This window comes from Clupea harengus, chromosome 4, assembly GCF_900700415.2.
Source record: "Clupea harengus chromosome 4, Ch_v2.0.2, whole genome shotgun sequence".
NCBI classification, from domain to species: domain Eukaryota; kingdom Metazoa; phylum Chordata; class Actinopteri; order Clupeiformes; family Clupeidae; genus Clupea; species Clupea harengus.
In genome coordinates, this window is record NC_045155.1 from 23,081,316 (window position 1) to 23,094,504 (window position 13,189).

A 13,189-nucleotide genomic window follows, 5' to 3' on the forward strand; every position below is an offset into this window, starting at 1 on the left:
ACACACCAGCACACAGCTTACACACACTACTTGCAACATGCTCTGTGTAATTCTTCATCTTAATGACAGCCACTCCACTCCTGTATGCTTGTGTGGAGGGCTGAGGGGCGTGTGTGTGTGTGTGTGTGTGTGTGTGTGAGAGAGGGTATTCTGCAGTATACCTGTGTTGGCTCAGGGATTGGCAGCACAGAAAGGTTAGTGGCGGGGGTGGGGGGGGGGGGGGGGTGGGTTGTTGGACCTGACTAATGTTTGGCCAGCCTTGACCCTTCACCTGTGCGTTAGAGAGCACTGAACCTGCTTCACTGTTGACTGAGCTGTGTGTGTGTGTGTGTATGTGTGTGCATGTGTGTGCCGTATGCACAGCCGAAAACACACTTCCATTACAACCATGACTAAAATATGGCATCAAAATAAGAGTTTCTGTCGAAATACCTGACAAATGAAGCAATGCTTGACTCCCCATGAAAATCAACATGGCCATTCTCTCCAGCCTTCCCAAAAGGGAAAGGATTTGTCTGACCATGTGTGCAGTGTGTCTGAACACATATGTGTGTGTGTGTGTGTGCAGTGTGTCTGAACACATATGTGTGTGTGTGTGTGTGTGCAGTGTGTCTGAACACATATGTGTGTGTGTTTTCATTTGAAGACGATCGCTAGATGAAGCATTGAATCGCAGAGGAATTAGGGTGTGTTGCTCTGGAGATCATACATTTCTTAAAATGACTTAAGAGACACCAAGTTGCTTAGGAACCATGTAAAAATCAATTTAATTCAATAAAACATTTTTTATATCATTTAAAATTGTACCTTTCTATCTTTTACAGATTACTTCATTGCATTGCCAATACTGTTACCAAGAGTTGCATCATACCACTAGAGCAACTCTTCCCTTGACAACTCCTGCCCCACATAATGAACGCTATTTAAATAGAAAATCATTTCAATGCATATTTCATCGTGTAAACCATACAAAAATACTGTACAGACAGAACAAATTCAGAGTTTCGTTGTAGCCTACTGGGTGATAAGCTCCCGTGAGGAGTTGCGCAATCCCCCGACCATGTCCTCATCATCCAGTCTTTTCCATGGCTGTAAACACTTGTTCGGTCCACCACGATTGTCTACTTTAAGTCGACAACCTCAATACACAGAGTACCACGGCAAGAAATATCAACTTTGAACCCAATTACAGTCCCAGCCTGCATGAAGGTTCTCTCAAAGTGCTGCTCACGCGGGCGTCCCGTTAGCACTGGCCGGTGGCAGAAAGCAGGTTACGCAGCGTGGCCAGCTCTCGTGACAGCTGCTCCACGCGCTTCTGTAAACGGTCGTTCTCGGCGGCGAGTTCGAGCACTTTGTGTTGCGTCTCCAGGTTGCGCATTTTGGCTTTGTCCCTGCTCTTTCGGACGGCCAGGTTGTTCCTCTCGCGCCTTTGTCGGTACTCCTCGCTGTCCTTCTCCAGGCGCTTCTTCCCTTTCCCGCCCGACATCTTGCCGTGCTGCTGCGGCGACCCTCCTTTCCCCGGCGGAGCAGGTGTGCCCGGGGGACTGGTGGAGCACGAGGATGAAGCGTCGGAAATGTTCCCCAAACTGCCACTCGGGGCCGACTGGAACTGTAGGTAGGAGCGCATGTCAAACCCAGACGAACCATCCATTCCCGACTCTTCGCGAGGCTCCTCCCGGGGACCACCTTTAGACGAGTTTCCGACGAACTCCGGGCTGTAGACCGTGTCAACTCGGGTCTCCTCGAGGTCGGAATAGCCTAGTGGGTTGGTTTCCCTGTGGCTGTTGATCGAGCTCGTTTCACGGTCGTTGAGTGAAATGTAGTTCCTGTAGTTTTGTAACGGTGACACCCTCTTGTTTCTGCTCTCCTCGAGGAAATCACTGTAGACGTCTCCGCGCTGGAGAGGCACCTGGTTGTGGTTGGCCAGCTGATGATAGTGCAGAGAGTCTAGGTAGATGCTGAAGTCGATCGTCTTCTCGTGCTGCGAGATACCAAGTTTCGTCATGGAGCCGTCAATGGGCTGCTTGCATATGCCGTCGCCGACGGGACTGCTAATACTGTTGCTACCGTGGAAAGCGAGGCAATCCCCCTCGTAAAAACCAGCCACTTCCATGGATCTTAACACCCGCCGGATTGCGGGACCATACGGAATTACGCGCCGAGCGCTCTACCCAGTGCGGTTCGTTTAGACTACACGCAGCTCACCGAAGGAAAGTTTCAGAAAACAGCACAGACCGTTGTTAACTCAGGAACACTGTTGTCACCGGTATCCGAAACGAATAGTCAGTGTAGTTCGAGGAGTTTACTTGTCCCTCCTTGCAGAGTTTGTTGGCAGTACTGTCCTACCCGTTTGCGGCAAAGGATTTAAGTGGACGAGGAAATGGGCGTGGCTATGTGATGGTTGAAACTTGTTATTTCAGCGAGTGCGCACAGAGGAATAAAACAGACTCGAGCCACAAATGAAGGAAAATAACTAAGTCATTAGGGTTTGAATAGCAGATCACATTAGGGTGTAAACGACACAGATATTACCGTGTCAGTAATAGACGTGCTAATCATATTATTCTAGTCTGGGGCAAACAGCCTATACTTTTTTATTATCATAATAGGTACAATCCTTAGAAAGTGTCTGTGTGTAATGTGTTTTTTGAGCGGTGGTTAAAGTTGGCTGTAATCACAAGCACAGTCTTGACATAAACAAACAAACAAACAAACTGTGGCCTACCTAAGGGAAGGGGGCGTGACTCACCATGTGCGTGAGAGAAGCCAGGTTACTGACGTTTGACAACGTAAACTGGAGCACTGCGCCGTGCTTTCTGGTTCTGCGTCGTTTGTGAGGACTGGTAGCTCCCCCTTGTGGAATTTTATAATTATAACAGGAATTAAAATGCTCGCTCAAACTTCATTTTCCCAGTGTTACGTTATAATTAGTCCAACTTGCATAGGCCTACATATTCATTTACATTTGCAACAGTGTCAATATTCATTTCATATGACCACAACCCTAACCCTGTTAAATAGACTATATTTTTTAAAAGCTAAGGTGATGTCTAGTTACAGCTGTAGTTACTCCTGTTTGGACGTTGGAGTCATGGTATTCATTAACATAATGTTAACCCTAACTAATAAAGGTAGAATTAACAGGCGCATGGGAATTTAGGACGCAAGAAGACCTCAATCAAAGAATGCCCATGTCAACTTCATGTATGTCTAGGAGCTACATTCTAGTACTTTTATTTTTTCGCGTTAAATGAGCAATCGTCTATGAAACAGGCCTACAACTATGTTAGACTTATAAGGCCTTTCAGGATTGTACTTGTTGAACGCCAGTCCTTAGAAAATCGTCCTAGTGTACTTCTTGGAAAACCTGTAGATGAAAGTTATCATGAAATGTTGTTAAGTTATCTAAGCCTGGACTTTCAAAAAAGTCCCCGTGAGATTGGTCATGTTTTTTAAGGTACAGTTCGAGGAGTTGGCAAATTGGCCTGATAGTTCGTAATTGGACGTACAGTTGGAAACGACGCAGTTGTATATCTGTCAGTGGCTGCCTGACTGATTTCTCTCATTGGCCAAAATCGGGTGGGGTCATTTTCTGTTCTTGACACCGGATTGGTGGTCGTTTTAGCTATGAAAGTTTAAACCAATCACAGATGGGCTGGGGTTGAGAGCTGTGCACGCTATAGGGCTAGGATGGTAAAAATGAGCCAGAACAGCAAGGCGTGGCCTTCAGCGCGAGGAATTGTTACATCTGTTGATTTCCCGACCCGGGCGAGGGGCAGAACCGGGAGTGGAACATGGCGAGAGTCGAAGACGAGAACAGGGTTGAAGAAAAGTTACGAACCCCCGAGGACAGAGAACCGGGTCGGAGCGTGCCGAGATGGGGCCCACAGCACGCAGGTGCACGGGAACTTGCGAATTTGTACTCGCCAGGTAATGATCTATCTCTGCTGCGCGCTACACAAGCTAGCCTACCGGAGTCTAGTTACTGATACATGAAAAGCAAAGTACCGGTTACATTTATTATGCGTTCGGCATCGGCGGATCAACAACAACAAAAAGCTTTTCAACATGAATCATCGCGTCCGGCTAAATGAGTCTGGCATCTCATTCCGTTTGGTGAGATAGGGTTAGCCATGTTTGAATCGCCGAATGCTGCCCGCTGAACAGCGAGTCAAATCTGGCGAACTACGGTAACGTAAGTGTACACGCAGCGCCTGCGGTTTCCAGATGTGTGGAGCCACACGAGAGACCGAACGGCTGTAGTCTGACATATAGCGCCGGTGCCGTAGCTAACGCGGCCGATGATGTCGTACAGGGACGCGGAAAGGGAGGGGCACGAGCTGACCTTTCATAACACCGTAAATTGTACACATGTAACAGCCTGTATGAAATGATTAGTATTGGTGTGTTTAAAACATTATTGTACTGTGTCTTCCTCATGATCTTGGAAAAGCTATCGGTATTCTTGTAGGCTGGGAGAAAATGCAACAATACTTCAAGTCCATATATTATATGGTTCTTACAGAACAGCTGTAGGACACGAGACAGTGTGAGTGAGTGAGTGTGTGTGCGTGAGTGTGAGTGTGTGTTTCACCCTGTGTGCGTGAGTGTGAGTGTGTGTTTCACCCTGTGAGTGTGTGTTTCACCCTGTGTGAGTGTGTGTTTGAGTGAGAGTGTGTGTTTCACCCTATGTGTGTGCGTTTCACCCTATGTGTGTGTTTGTGAGTTAGAGCGTGTGTCTCACCCTGTGGGGTGTGTGTGTGAGTGAGAGCATGTCTCACCCTGTGGTGTGTGTGTGTGAGTGAGAGCGTGTGTTTCACCCTGTGAGTGAGTGTGTGTGTGTGAGTGAGTGTGTGTGTGTGAATGAGAGCGTGTGTTTCACCCTGTGTGTGTGTGTGTGAGAGTGTGTGTCTCATCCTGTGGGGTGTGTGTGTGTGTGTGTGTGTGAGTGTGAGCGTGTGTCTCACGATGTGGGGTGTGTGAGTGAGAGCGTGTGTCTCACCCTGTGGGGTGTGTGTGTGAGTGTGTGTCTCACGATGTGGGGTGTGTGAGTAAGAGCGTGTGTTTCATCCTGTGGGGTGTTTTAGATTAGATTAGATTAGATTCAACTTTATTGTCATTGCACAGAGTACAAGTACTGAGGTAACGAAATGCAGTTAGAAACTAACCAGAAGTGCAAAATCAGAAGAGTGCAGAGTATGTGCAAAGTGGTAATATCAAAATAGATAAATAGAATATATACAGTATGGTATAAGATATAAGTGATATGAACAGTAAGCAGCAATAATGGTGATTAGTGCAGATGTGATATAGATAAAGTGCAGGTGAAGTACAGGTGAAGGTGGCAGTAGAAGTTATAAATGAGGTAGGAGACATGATAAGATATAAATACGATGAATATGGATATGGACAACAATTTTAAATAAATAGATATGAACAAATGAACAGTTTTAGTGCAAATGTTCAGTGGCTGGGGGAGGTGTGTGGCAGTCAGGCCAGGGTAGAGGGGGGAATACAGTCACTGTAGGAAGGAGTGTGAGGGGGTAGCCAGGGGGGGGCTATCACCGTGATGCAGAGTTCAGCAGGGTGACAGCCGCAGGGAAGAAGCTGTTCCTGAGCCTGCTGGTCCGGGAACAGAGGACCCTGTAGCGCCTCCCAGAGGGGAGGAGGGCAAACAGTCTGTGGCTGGGGTGAAAGCTGTCCTTCTCGATGCTGCGCGCCTTCCGCAGACATCTCTTGCGCTGGACACCCTCGATGGTGGGGAGTGGGGAACCAGTGATGCGTTGGGCAGTTTTCACTACCCTCTGGAGAGTTTTGCGGTCCGCAACAGAGCAGCTGCCATACCAGACTCAGATGCAGTTGGTGAGGATGCTCTCGATGGTGCAGCGGTAGAAGTTCACCAGAATCTGAGGAGACAGATGGGCCTTCTTCAATCTCCTCAGGAAGAAGAGACGCTGGTGAGCCTTCTTGACTATGGTTGAGGTGTTGAGGGTCCAAGAGAGGTCCTCGGAGATGTGGACACCCAGGAATTTAAAGCTGGCGACACGCTCCACCTCCGTCCGGCGGAGTGTAGTGCCGTGGAGATGTTGTGTGTGTGTGAGCGAGAGCGTGTGTCTCACCCTGTGGGGTGTGTGTGTGTATGTGTGTGTGTTTCACCCTGTGGGGTGTGTGTGTGTGTGTGTGTGTGAGTGTGAGCAGACAAAAATGTGTTCAGTAAAGAGGATTATTAGGAGGGCCTTTCACAGATTACACAGTAATTTAAACTAAAACAGAACTCTTAACACACACACACAAACACTCACACTCTCACACACACACACACACTCTCACACACACACACACACACACACACACACACATGCTGCTGAAACAGGCGCCTTTTGTCTTGTGTACATCACACTACCAGGCAGCCGTTTAGCTCTGTGACAGTGCTGTGAGTGTGACAGTGACAGTGACAGTGACGGTGCTGTCCAGCTGCTCCGGGCCTCGGGCCTGATGAGTCCACTGATGGACGCAACCAGCTGGACCACCAAGCCCAGCCCAGATGGTTCTGGTCATGATGTGACCCAGAGCCCAGCCCAGAGGTACATCCTCTCCCGGGGGGTCCCCAGGATCAGACAGGCTGGTTGAGTCCCAGCACTGCCCTCTGCTGGTCTGTCTGTGTGTGTGTGTTATGAAGTCTCTGCTGGTCTGTGTGTGTGTGTGTGTGTGTGTGTGTGTAGTCTCTGCTGGTCTGTGTGTGTGTAGTCTCTGCTGGTCTGTGTGTGTGTAGTCTCTGCTGGTCTGTGTGTGTGTGTGTGTAGTCTCTGCTGGTCTGTGTGTGTGTGTGTGTGTAGTCTCTGCTGGTCTGTTTGTGTGTTATGTAGTCTCTGCTGGTCTGTTTGTGTGTTATGTAGTCTCTGCTGGTCTGTGTGTGTGTAGTCTCTGCTTGTGTGTGTGTGTGTGTGTGTGTGTGTAGTCTCTGCTGGTCTGTGTGTGTGTAGTCTCTGCGGGTCTGTGTGTGTGTGTGTGTGTGTGTAGTCTCTGCTGGTCTGTGTGTGTGTAGTCTCTGCTGGTCTGTGTGTGTGTAGTCTCTGCTGGTCTGTGTGTGTGTGTAGTCTCTGCTGGTCTGTGTGTGTGTGTGTGTAGTCTCTGCTGGTCTATGTGTAATGTAGTCTCTGCTGGTCTGTGTGTGTGTGTGTGTGTGTAGTCTCTGCTGGTCTGTGTGTTATGTAGTCTCTGCTGGTCTGTGTGTGTGTAGTCTCTGCTGGTCTGTGTGTGTGTGTGTGTGTAGTCTCTGCTGGTCTGTGTGTGTGTGTGTGTGTGTGTGTGTGTGTGTGTAGTCTCTGCTGGTCTGTGAGTGTGTGTGTGTGGTCTCTGCTGGTCTGTGTGTGTGTGTGTGTGTAGTCTCTGCTGGTCTGTTAGTGTGTGTGTGTGTGTGTATGTAGTCTCTGCTGGTCTGTGTGTGTGTAGTCTCTGCTGGTCTGTGTGTTATGTAGTCTCTCTGATACTGGAATGAGGAAGTAACACAATATCAGAGAGTGTCCTTCTTACACCCACAAGGTGTGTCACAGGATGTCTACTGAGCCTTTTACACACACACACACAGACAGACACACACAAACACACACACACACAAACACATAGGTGGTGGGCCGAAGCCCCATTTCTGTTCAACTTTGTAATTTAAAATGGGATAACCTTGATTTAAAATGTTTTTTTTCTTGATGGTTGATTGGAGGAGGAATGTCTGGGTAACACTCCAGACTCCTTCTGTGCACTGCAGCCTGGTAGCTTTCCCGCTGAATATGTTTCTGCAGAGTCCTGGTTCGGAGGCAAGTCCCGCTCAGAACATCTGCCCGACTTAAACATTGTAGCCCTGGCCTTATTAATGTCCTGAGAGGTCATTCCATACAGGTCACAAGTGAATGCCTCCAGTGCCTGTTTGAGGTCTTCAGATGGTGTGAAACTCTCTCCTAATTGCCGAAATAGGTCAATGTATTCTTTTTTTGAATTTAGTTTTCTGTATGCTTTAATTTTCCCAACACCATACAGAGCACTGACTGTATCACTCCCGGAAAATGGATGGAGACGTCACACTTCTCCTGTCCAAGATGGCTGTGCAGTTTTGATAGATCTGTTATTTGGGACTCTCTCCCCTTTGCAGTGTGGAAATACAGGTTCGCATTGATGTGGCTACAAAAAGACAGTGCCAGTACAAAGACATCTGTGTCCTCATCCAGATGGCATGGCATTTTCTGCCATGTGCCATGATGACTGTTACATTGCCAATTAGTCTTTGCAGACGTGGTCCAGTGTTCAAATACATGATTTTGCAAATTTTCATTGTTTTCCCCCACATGCCAGATATTTTTTTCCATTGTTTTGGTGTTTTTTGTCCATGTCCATGAATCCTTATTTTTTGTTATCCCTGTTCTGCACGTGTAATTTGTAATTTGACCATGTGATTGGGAATGTGACAGTGATCATGGCAGCAAATGCCATGCCATCCGGATGAATAAAACCGTAGAAATTTAAGAGCTCAAGGAGCTTGAAACTATCCAAGAAGAGGCAGACACCAGGATGCTGTTGCATGCCGCTCATGCCTCAAAAACCTGGACCAATATTGTGATGAAGAGCCCAGACACAGATGTCTTTGTACTGGCACTGTCTTTTTGTAGCCACATCAATGCGAACCTGTATTCCCACACTGCAAAGGGGAGAGAGTCCCAAATAACAGCTCTATCAAAACTGCACAGCCATCTTGGACAGGAGAAGTCCTCCTTGAGCTTGTTCACTGCTCCTGCAAAAAAAAAAAAAAAAAAAAACTGTCAGGGGAAAATGTACAAAGTGTATGAGCTGCCATGTACCAACCTGTGCAAGTGCACACATTGTGATAATAACACCTTAGAAGAGGCCTAGGGAGAGATCTCACCCCTTGGCATTACCCTGGTATGGCAGTACTGCCAGGGAGGGGTGGCTCTTTGTGTACTAAACGACCTTTGCCTTGTGGCTCTGGTCCCAGTGCTCAGGAAATCCACATTTTCCCCTTACCTTTCCTTTTCCCCCTTGATGATTTAATATTTCTTAGACTTTAACGTTTTGTGTTGCGTGGTTTATAAGTCTACCATCGACTCCATACAAGGTGAATAACGTTGATTAAACTTGACAGAGACAAGGTAAATGAGGTATTAACAAATAGCATAGCTAACAGTAAGCAAGGCTATATAGTACAAACTACGGCTCGTTAGCGAACTAAAACTATTTACACCATCACTCACGTATGAAAAAGACGGTTTAGAAAACAAATATGTTTTAAAACGGCCTTATACTGATCAAATTATTACTTACAACATGTCTCCGTTTCAATGGGTTGGAGCTGTCGCGGCAGCAGTGAAATATGTCAATATTAACAACAGCTGAGTAATGGGTGAAACGGGTGTCAATGTGGCTGCATCTGATTGATTAATAATGTTCTTACGCCAGTATTACATCATGTTATTGGTTGCACTGATTTAGTAGGCAACCGGAGTTTAACAAACTTTTATACTATGGTTTTGACAAAATGTGCAGCTAATTTCGCTGGCAACAACTGGTTTATCGTTAGAAATAACATAATTACCTCAACTTGAAAAAATCAAGGTTGTCCCATTTTAAATTACAAAGTTGAACAGATACCACCACCTAACACACACACAGACAGACAGAGCAGACAGACGAGGTAGAGACCGTGGTGTTGTAACGAATGTCACAAGCCTCGTCATGGGACTCGTTGAGAGTTGCCATCTGGTGCTTCCCTTTCCACACACACAAGTTAGGGTTAGGAGGACACACACACACACACATACACACACACATAAGTTAGGGTTAATAGGAGACACACACACACTCTCATCACTAACGCACACACTCATCACTAACACACACTCAGTAACACACACACAAGTTAGGGTTAGGAGGACACACACACACACTCATCACTAACACACACACACACACACACACACACACACTCATCACTAACACACACACACACACACACACACTCATCACTAACACACACACACACACACACACTCATCACTCACACACACACACACACACACTCATTACTAACACACACACACACATCACTAACACACACACTCATCACTAACACACACACACACACACACACACTCATCACTAACACACACACACTCATTACTAACACACACACACACACACTCATCACTCACACACACACACACACACACTCATTACTAACACACACACACACATCACTAACACACACACTCATCACTAACACACACACACACACACACACTCATCACTAACACACACACACACTCATTACTAACACACACACACACACACACTCATCACTAACACACACACACACACACACACTCACACACACACACACAGTAACACACACACACATAAGTTAGGGTTAAGAGAAACCAAGTACTGGTGAGTCACATGGAGGAAGAGAGCTTAGAGGTGGATTGATCTTTAATGATATCTAATCAGATCTAATCAATATCTGTGAGTTTGTGGCCTCCTGTCGGACTGAAGCTGAACTGAGACATGCAATTATTGATTATTGATCATTGGCCTCCAACTCTTTTTGTTACTGAAAGCCACAGACAAGTTTGGAGCAAAACAAGTTTTCAGATGCAAACTTCGGACCCCCACTCAATCTGTGTCGCTGTTTGTTCAATGCAGATCAATTTAGTAAGAAAAAGTGGCTTACAAAATACAGAGTCATTAGGACGGCCTAGGGGGGAAGGGTTAGGGTTTATAAAGGGTTATAGGATTTATAAAGGGTAATAGGGTTTATAAAGGGTTATAGGGTTTATATAGGGTAATAGGGTTTATAAAGGGTAATAGGGTTTATAAAGGGTTATATGGTTTATAAAGGGTAATAGGGTTTATAAAGGGTTATATGGTTATAGGGTTTATAAAGGGTAATAGGGTTTATAAAGGGTAATAGGGTAATAGGGTTTATAAAGGGTAATAAGGTTTATAAAGGGTTATAGGGTTATATGGTTTATAAAGGGTAATAGGGTTTATAAAGGGTTATAGGGTTTATAAAGGGTTATAGGGTTATAGGGTTTATAAAGGGTAATAGGGTTTATAAAGGGTTATAGGGTTTATAAAGGGTTATTGGGTTTATAAAGGGTTATAGGGTTTATAAATGACCAGATAAAAGAATCCTGAACAACATTTACCAAAGTGCATGTCATCAACATTTGTGTAACTCTACATATAATCATGTTAACCCTTTTTTTCTTTGTGTGTGTGTGTGTGTGTGTGTGTGTGTGTGTGTGTGTCTGTGTGTGTCTGTGTCTGTGTGTGTGTCTGTGTCTGTGTCTGTGTCTGTGTCTGTGTCTGTGTCTGTGTGTGTGTGTGTGTGTGTGTGTGTGTGTGTGTAGGTAAGCGGTGTCAGGAGTGGATCAGCGTGCTCCTCTGTTTCTCCCTCATGGCCTTCAACCTCGTCCACCTCCTCTCCAACTTCCACCTCAGCCACCTCTGGTCCATCCTGCTGGCCTGTGGTGGGTACTGTGTGTGTGTGTGTGTGTGTGTGTGTGTGTGTGTGTGTGTGTGTGTGTGTGTGTGTGTGTGTGTGTGTGTGTGTCCTCTATAGAACCTGTAGTCAGAAGCTCTGAGGGCTGTTTGGCTTGTCGCCATGGAGAAATACTCAGAGAAGAGAAGAATGTATCTCGAGTTCACACACACACAACAAACACACAACAAACCAGTTAGACAGCCATAGCTGGGTGATTTTCAAAACCTCACTGGAGTGATGAGAAGGTGAACTGTAAACACACACACACACACACACACACTCACTCACTCGTGAGAGGGAGGGGTTCTAGATATCAGAGTGACCATCTAGGGAGGGGTCTGAACACACTGGCGTTAATAATGTAGACATTTATAAATCAGAGTTATGAGTTATTTAATGACAGCAGTAACACTAACACTCTCCTGAGTTATTTAATGACAGCACTAACACTCTCCTCAGTTATTTAATGACAGCACTAACACTAACACTCTCCTGAGTTATTTAATGACAACACTAACACTCTCCTGAGTTATTTAATGACAGCACTAACACTCTCCTGAGTTATTTAATGACAGCACTAACACTAACACTCTCCTGAGTTATTTAATGACAACACTAACACTCTCCTGAGTTATTTAATGACAGCACTAACACTCTCCTGAGTTATTTAATGACATCACTAATACTAACACTCTCCTGAGTTATTTAATGACAGCACTAACACTCTCATGAGTTATTTAATGACAGCACTAACACTCCCCTGAGTTATTTAATGACAGCACTAACACTAACACACTCCTGAGTTATTTAATGACAGCACTAACACTAACACTCTCCTGAGTTATTTAATGACAGCAGTAACACTCCCCTGAGTTATTTAATGACAGCACTAACACTAACACACTCCTGAGTTATTTAATGACAGCACTAACACTAACACACTCCTGAGTTATTTAATGACAGCAGTAACACTAACACACTCCTGAGTTATTTAATGACAGCACTAACACTAACACTCCCCTGAGTTATTTAATGACAGCACTAACACTAACACACTCCTGAGTTATTTAATGACAGCAGTAACACTAACACACTCCTGAGTTATTTAATGACAGCAGTAACACTAACACACTCCTGAGTTATTTAATGACAGCACTAACACTAACACTCTCCTGAGTTATTTAATGACAGCACTAACACTCTCCTGAGTTATTTAATGACAGCACTAACACTAACACTCTCCTGAGTTATTTAATGACAGCAGTAACACTCTCCTGAGTTCAGCCTTCAGAATTCCCCCATCAGTCAGACTAGTCTTATTTTTAAACAATCTGGAACTCATCAGAATACTGAAATATTAATAGGCTGTGTGTGTGTGTGTGTGTGTGTGTGACTATTAAAACATGCGACTGTGTACGTCTACATGTGCCTGAGGGTTAACGTGTGTGTGTGTGTTACAGTGGCAGGCGTCCTCACTGCAGACTTTGCCTCTGGACTTGTACACTGGGGAGCAGATACCTGGGGTTCAGTAGATCTGCCTATTTTTGGAAAGGTAGGACCCATCTCTGTGTGTGTGTGTGTGTGTGTGTGTGTGTGTGAGACGTCAGCATGTTTGTAGTAATTAATTACGCAGTTTTA

General features: G+C 45.5%; 2 protein-coding genes across 2 annotated transcripts in view; one reads left to right on the plus strand and one right to left on the minus strand.

Annotated features, from left to right (window-relative positions):
* Positions 1-739: 739 nt before the first annotated feature.
* On the minus strand, positions 740-2,356 carry cebpb (CCAAT enhancer binding protein beta). The gene has a single exon (XM_012820864.3). The coding sequence runs from the start codon at positions 2,111-2,113 to the stop codon at positions 1,244-1,246; it is 870 nt and encodes a 289-aa protein (XP_012676318.1). The 5' UTR covers positions 2,114-2,356; the 3' UTR covers positions 740-1,243.
* A 1,315-nt stretch (positions 2,357-3,671) lies between these two features.
* The window catches only part of peds1 (plasmanylethanolamine desaturase 1), a 24,601-nt gene continuing 15,083 nt past the window's right edge, over positions 3,672-13,189 (plus strand). The window contains exons 1-3 of the mRNA XM_031566822.2: positions 3,672-3,930; positions 11,418-11,537; positions 13,012-13,103. Coding sequence (XP_031422682.1) covers positions 3,795-3,930; positions 11,418-11,537; positions 13,012-13,103 — 348 coding nt within the window. The 5' untranslated portion in view covers positions 3,672-3,794. The remainder of the gene's footprint in view (positions 3,931-11,417; positions 11,538-13,011; positions 13,104-13,189) is intronic.

What these genes read in the sequence shown, in the direction of transcription:
- cebpb (XM_012820864.3), bottom strand. Translation starts at nt 2,113, where the DNA reads ATGGAAGTGGCTGGTTTTTACGAGGGGGATTGCCTCGCTTTCCACGGT.